Source organism: Nelumbo lutea, chromosome 3, assembly GCF_056320005.1.
Source record: "Nelumbo lutea isolate HS-2025 chromosome 3, American lotus-T2T, whole genome shotgun sequence".
Lineage (NCBI taxonomy): Eukaryota > Viridiplantae > Streptophyta > Magnoliopsida > Proteales > Nelumbonaceae > Nelumbo > Nelumbo lutea.
The window spans coordinates 70,882,514-70,890,057 of NC_142686.1; the positions used below are offsets into that span (position 1 = coordinate 70,882,514).

General features: G+C 34.4%; 1 protein-coding gene and 1 pseudogene across 15 annotated transcripts in view; one reads left to right on the forward strand and one right to left on the reverse strand.

Annotated features, from left to right (window-relative positions):
• LOC148865455 (ubiquitin C-terminal hydrolase 12-like) overlaps positions 1-6,847 on the reverse strand; it is a 46,270-nt gene extending 39,423 nt beyond the window's left edge. For 2 of the 15 annotated variants that reach the window (XR_016110029.1, XM_088978623.1), the window contains exons 1-9: positions 6,641-6,753; positions 6,303-6,428; positions 6,008-6,181; positions 4,300-4,409; positions 4,050-4,124; positions 1,088-1,132; positions 799-945; positions 624-704; positions 424-543 (exon numbers count right to left, since the gene is read on the reverse strand). Coding sequence is in view for 8 of the 15 variants with exons in the window: in XM_088978623.1 (XP_088834749.1) it covers positions 424-543; positions 624-704; positions 799-879 (282 nt within the window). In the remaining 7 variants the exon portion in view is untranslated. The other 13 variants (XR_016110030.1, XM_088978624.1, XR_016110031.1 and 10 more) reach the window with 9 other exon arrangements.
• On the forward strand, positions 3,189-3,839 carry LOC148865456 (small ribosomal subunit protein eS19x pseudogene; annotated as a pseudogene).
• Positions 6,848-7,544: the final 697 nt, after the last annotated feature.

Sequence of the window (7,544 nt, forward strand, 5' to 3'; positions counted from 1 at the left end):
TCTTTGGCAAAACAAGGGGTATCAAGGGTTAACCTGTTTTGGGCTACCTTATAATTGTAATTCAGGCTAGTGTGTGTTTATTTGCTTAATGCTAAGTTATAGGGGGAGGTAACATCTCGCGCCCCCTCTTAAGCTAATTGTACACAATACACTCTTTCTATGGTTAATAAAATTGCACTCATTTATCAAAAAAAAAAAAAAACTCATCCTTATGGGACCATCCTCAGTTTACAAACCCACTTCATTGCCCACATCCCTCATACAAAAGATATGAAGGATAATTTGATATTTAGTGAACCACTATCAATGGAAACGTTTTTTTATCAATAACAGATCAATGGAAACAATTAATTTCTTGATTGACAAAATACCTACAAATTAAACTTTCTGAAAACAGATGCAAATGAAACATTAAGCAAGTACCTTGAAAATGTTGAAAGGCATCTGCTTCTGAATACGGAAGCTGCGAACTTTGTCATGATCCACTAGATCAAAATATATATCCCTTCCAATCTGTTCTACAAGATCCTCATTTCGAGCAACCTAGAGGTAATAATCAAATGCTTTAGCATAGTGTTCAATGATGGCTAATAAAAAAGAAAGACAATCTTGGAAGCCATAACCTTTATAATAGTATAAAGGTGTGCCTCTGCTTTTTCCTTTTTCTTGTGCTCCTTTTCTTCTTGTTCTTTCTTCAACCTTATCTGAAATATGTTATTGAAGACCCTCTATTAAAATCATCACAGAAACAGTCAAGTTACAAATTCAAATCTACGATACATAGAAGAAGTATCTTACCCTAAGGTGTTCTGCAATATCCTTCTCATCCACATTGCAAATTATTTTCTCCTTGTCACTTTCGCGTATATATACAAGCATATATGCATTTGAATACTTCGTGAACTTAAATGGAGTATTGTTGAAGCCAGGATTCGTTTGTGGCAACTGTCGAGCAAAAAGAGAAAAGGCGGCATAAAATAAAACAGTAATCAAGGTTACCATTGAGAAGCGCAAATTTTTCTTATCTAGATAGAGATGCATTTTTATATGCAAAAAGCACTTGTAAGTTTGATTAAAAATGTGTCACCTCTTCATATCTTCTTTTGTTACTCGTTCATCATCAAATTTGAACCTAAAAGCATCAATCACTCAATCGCTATCAGATTTTACAACACTAAAGAGCGCTAACACAATCATAGTGATACAAGACCAAACATGATAGATAGAGATCCTAAATAGTGAAATTAAGATAAAGATCATTATCGAATAATGATTCAATATATCTCTGATGTTTTGGGAGGGGTGGGCTAGATACAAACATAACTTTTGACCAACGATTAAGGTATTAGTACGATACGCCCGATACAGAGTGTATCATATGGATATCAGAAGGCACCGATACTGGATACACTATGACTGGAGGAAGTGTATCCTTTCAGTCGTGTATATCGGCCCAATACGCCACCGTATCTGTGTGTATCATTTAGTATCATCAATACGGTTTGATACTCAGCAATACGGAGGTGTATCGAGGGCCTGTAATAAAACGCGCTATAAAAATTAAAGGGTGGCGTGATTCGAACCCAGGACACCTACGCCCAATAATTAAACACACCTTTAACCACTAAGCCAACATTCATTTTATGATAATAGGTGAAATACATTAACATTTATTCAATTTAATCTCCACAACCAATTCAAATAAATAGCATTTATTATATTCAACCACCCTAACTATAAATTAAAAAGAATAATATTTAAGATTAATATTTTATAAACTAATAGAACATATAATCTATCAAATCCAAATTTATATCAAAAAATGATTTTTAACCTCAAGAAATTTATATAAATAAAATAACTATTTTAGTACATAAAATTTATAAATTTGCACAAGATATGCATCTTAAAAAATTTACAAATTATTAATTAAAATTTTAATTTGTATTAAATAACAATGTATTTATTATTTACAAATTATTTGAGAATATAATATAAATGAATCTACATTTATATCAAAAATTAAAAAAATTAAAGAAATTAAATATTAATAATGGAATAATTATTTTCATAATTAAAAATTATGAATTTACATATGATATGTATGTTCGAAGTTTTAATAGATTTGATATATTTTAAGATTATACATTTTTGTAAATTATTAATTGATATTTTAATTTACATTTTATAATGACATTTTTTGTTTACAAAAATAAAAAATATATATATTATTATTTACCAAAAATTTGAGAATTAAATTTTTAGTTGACCTTCTTTATTAATGTTAAAATTAAAAAATTAAATATAAAATGATTAATATAATAATTCAAATATAATAGTTGCATATGTTTTCTTGCCTTGGACTTTAATAGAAAATAAAATAATAACAGTTGTGTATGTATTAATTTGTAAAAAAACTATATAATATATGTCTTGGACTCTTGATCAATGTATGTATTATCAGTAAAGTTGTATGATATTTATGCATCCTAGTATAATAATTGTAATGTATTTTTTCATATATACCATAAAAATATACATTTCCTATGTATTTATACACTATTTGGGATTATTTTGACATTAGATTTAGTGATGTTAACAATACTTATGGAATTTGTATGCATTTTTCTAATGTATCCAAGTGTTTCCATATTTTCGTTTGTATCCATGTATTTATACACTTTTTGTGATTATTTTGACATTATATTTAGTGATGTTAATATACTTATGGAATTTGTATGCATTTTCCGAACATATCCAAGTGTTTCCACGTTTTCATCTGTATCGATGTGTTCCCAAAGTGTATTTGTATCCGTATCCGATACTTTAATCCTTGCTTTTGACATTTTTTGCATAAAGTGGCCGCTCTCAAGCACAAAACCATGTTCTCGTGATTGTCAACCTCAAATTTACCATTACACCATTCAATGGCCCACAATAACAAAGGTGTATTAAAAGTATGCATACCAATAAATATATGGAAGCAAAATAGCTACTTTAAACATTTAAAACTCCGAGGTGAACAATACAATTGGAAAATAGTAAAGAAAAAGAGACCAAACGATAGAGGGGGATGTTTGGGAAAAAAACCATAAATATAGTACAGATGATCAATCAAAAACAGCTTATAGTTCAATCAGCATCGAAACAATTGCTAGAGATGAGGAATATCAAATTCCTCAATCTAAATGAGGAAAACAGAGTTCTTAAAATCATGTGTATAGTACTAGAGAGGAAAACCTGCCTCAGACGGTGAAGCTCGAGGGTCTAGCTACAGCCATGGAGACTGCTAGAATGGTGAAGGATGTTTCCCCTCATGAGTTCGTTAAGGCTTATGCAGCTCATCTGAAGCGATCGGGGAAGACCGAGCATCCTCACTGAACTGATATTGTGAAGACCGCCACATTCAAGGAGCTTGCACCATATGACCCAGATTGGTACTACATCAGAGCCGCTTCCATGGCCCGGAAAATCTACCTAAGACAGGGCATTGGTGTTGGGGGTTTTAGAAGATTTATGGCGGCAGTAAGAGGAATGGCAGTCGTCCTCCACACTTCTGCAAGAGCCGTGGTTCTATTGCCCGACACATTCTTCAGCAGTTGCAGAAGATGAACATCGTTGATATTGATCCCAAGGGTGGAAAGAGAATCACCTCAAGCGGGCAGAGGGACCTGGACCAAGTTGCTGGAAGAATACTGGTTGCTCACTGAGTCATTACATATTCTGTTTTCTGAAGGTCCTGTAGGGCTTTCTTTTAATTTTGATGTAGCCAATAGTATTGTTAGGTGTTTTCCTTCTCTGCTGCTTAGTCATTAAAAGATGGAATTTGATTTACTTTAGTTATTAAAAAAAATCATGTGTATAGTAGGATACTTCCATTGCAGGTGTCTGCACTTAATAGCCCATTTTTACCACCTAAAATAGTGCAGCTACGGAAAAATGCTTTTTTTGTTGCTATGGTTGAATGCATTTGATTAACCAGCAATTTTTCCCAAAGTTAACAACAGCCAAACAAAAATATTCAGTGAACAAGCTCTAGCTATACCTACCACTGATCAGAGCGAGTGGGCCTGATAAAAGCATAATAATGTCCACCGTGCACCCCACCACTGTGAACCAAAACACTGCAAACAAACAAAAGTAAGAACCTGAACATAACAAAATAAAAAATTGACATAAACACAAATATATATTCCTCTCTTAGTCAAAGGTATCATACTTCACCAACCCATCCCAACTTAAATTATATAAATTACTCCTCTGAGAACCAGTATTGTAGGGGAAGCATCATGAAGGTACCTGTGGAGCGTGTAAAGGTTGCAAACTCTTCGATTGGCTTCAGGTGACAGGTATTTTCCATTCTCTCTATCGAGGTCTAGTTCCAGAGGGAACTCATAACGGTCATTTATCTAAACCAAACAAAGCAATTCCGGGAATTAAACCTATTCTCAACAGAATCATATACTATACAAAAAGTATAATTGTGAAAGCGCTTTTGCTTAAGGGGAAAATCATCTTACACCCCAAACTACAAGGAAAGGAATGATATAATCAGAGAAAACGAAAGAAAAATAAAACCTGTCACTAAATACAAGTAGAAATCAAATACAAAACAGAGATAACAAGTAGAAATTGATTAAAAAGACATTTCAAGAGATTGTGTAATTCATCTCACCAGGAAAGATGATGAAAACAGTTGTAGCATTCAAAGCAGAAATACAGAAAACAGAGAGAAAACAAACATCTTTTGGTAAAAAGATTGCAGAAAATCAAGTTTTGGGCTTTCCTGTTATTTCTATCACAGAGCAGCCACCATTCTATGGACTCCCATAAGCATCCATGACACTGTAAGATCAAAGTTAAGGTAACTTTCTAAGTCAAGTAAAAGAGGAACTTAGATTCTATTCAAGTTTCTAGCAATGTGATTCCTTTAGGCAGCCAACTCTCCAGAATTTTGACTATGTTATATTATAATAGAAAAAAATCTTTCTTCATCAAAAACAAAAAGAATTTATTAAATGCAACAACAGAAAGATCAAATGTGGAAGCCATAGTTCTAGGTGTAGACCTCAAAGAGGCAGCCTTCCCCTACAAGAAGTTGAATTCTGGCCGCCTTGTAGATGGATCACCTTTACAGTGAAAAAGCACCTAGGTGTTAGCAAGATGCATTTTTTTTTTTAATAACTATGTTAGCAAGATGCATTGGCTACACTAATTTCAAGGAACTAAGATTAAATCACATCGCCTTTTTATCTTTCAATAAAGTTCTCTTGCAGTTTTCATCACAAGAACTGAGATTAAACCTAAAAAAGAACATCTGACGCGCATGTACACGTTTTTGTATATAAAGCATAGACATGCATGTGCACGCCCATAAGTCAAAACTTGTAGAAAATAGTGAAGAATATTATGGGATAGCAACTACAAAAAGAATTGTTAAAAAATATAATCAGAGATAGCGAAATCTCCTTCAACCAACACTCAGGTGCAGGGCAAGTCAATACTTATTTCAAACCAAAATAAATCTCTACAAAATCAAGACACAATATGTGTCTTTATTAATCAATTTCATCCATAAGAGAAAAACCTGCAGGTTCAAGATAAACATCCACCTCTTTACAGTCATCAATCTAGAAAATAGATAAGGTAATACCTCCTTGTAAGCAAAACCTTAATACTCTTGGTCATCTCGGACACAAGGAACCAGTATATATCAAATAAGCGTGAAAATGAAAGAGAAAGGAGAAATTACTTCGAAGTTAGTAGATGTAAAAACAAAACAGGGAAAATCTAGACCAGTAACGATATGATTTGCTCCGCTACCAATTCTAGCATTAACATGTGATTGTAGTTTCAAATAGACCTGTAACGATATGATTTGCTCACTCTACTTAAAATCCTTAATCCCAGTACCAATTTCTCAACCCAAAACCATAAACTGCACAAAAAAATGAATTCGAATTCAACGTTTACGCATTCAAGCCGCAGATCCTATAATAATACTCACCCGAAGGAAGACTTCAAAATCCTATACCTCCTCGTCCATGTCCCGATACGATTCGATCAAACACGCAACCCTCTCTTCCTCAGTCAAAGACTCTCCAACGGTTTTCAGCTCCGACGTCCTGGAAAGCAAGTTTCTGATTGTCACTCGCCCGATCTCCCTCCTCAATGAGAGGAACTGCAGAAACCAGCCGCCAACATTGCAGGTTCAAATGCAAGATCAAGAAAATAGACAAAACATCGAAGTAACCCACAAACAAGAAAGCTACTTGGGTTTTAGGGTTTTGAGGATTACTCACATAGGAATTCAAGCTGCGAAGCTCCACCTGAGTGAACTGGCTCTGGAGCCATGGATCGCCATTCGCAGGTAAGTTTGAGGAAATCGAGTGGTCTCTTTTCTAAGAAGCACGATGTCGAGCTCTTTTCTGAATGGAAAACACCAACTCTTATATAGAAATTACTCGATGATCTCTTGCTCTCAGGTCGATTGATAAGGATTTAGACCGTTATAAAATCAATTTAAATGACAAGATAAAGCGTATCAAAGATTGCAGAATAAATACCACGATTCTTACAACGGTATATTTAAAATTCTAACAGAATTAGTCATCGAGCAGTGGTGGCCTTCGGAAATTACCGTGTCCTTCACCTCCATCCAAAGTAGCCAGACAGAAATACTTGTCAAAAAGGGAATGAGCAGCCAGACAGAAAAAGAGAACGGAGTGGGGAGAGGGAATTTTTAGAACGTCCGAAGCCTGTTCATTGGCCGGGCTCGGGCTTGGCTTTTGTCAAAATTCTAATCGGCCAGGCCGGAAGTCCGAGTCCGAGATAGTGTAAAGTTGGGACCGAAGTCCGGACTGTGAGAGTCCACGTTTTATGCACTCGTGGGTTTATTGGATACGTGACCCCACCATTCAGAAGTGACCACATTGGCATTTCGACAAAACACTAATATCAACGGGTGTTCAGCCGTTAGCTGAACAAACCCGGTTTAACCATCATATCTTGTGATTCCCTTTTGAATTCTCTATTTCCAATAATTCAAACTCTCACTCTCTCTCTCTCTCTCTCTCTCTTTGTTGCAATATAAGAAATTCAAATATTATCACTATCACTACAATGATTTTACCTTCCTCTCAAAGATTTTTTTTTTATTGTCAAAATCTCATTATTCCATCATAACTCTCTAATGAGTTGGGATATAATTAAGAACTAGGCAAACTTCAAATTAATTTTCATCTAAGCAACCATGGAAAAAATTCCTTGCGCTTCAATTGCACATGATGTATGGATCCATCATTTTTCTAGCTAAGAAAAGTTGTGGAACTTATTACCTTACAGATATGGAAATTACAACTAGGAATTAGCTTAGATCCATTAATACATTCAAAAGTTGTTCATTCTTCACACAGTTTAAACAAATAGTAAAATACTTCCATCAATAAGTAGGGGCTACCTTAGATTGAGTGTGGGGTTTTGGGTTTATAGTACAATGTGATTGTGTTGTAGTCACTTATTTGGGTATTTACAACATAGTCTCC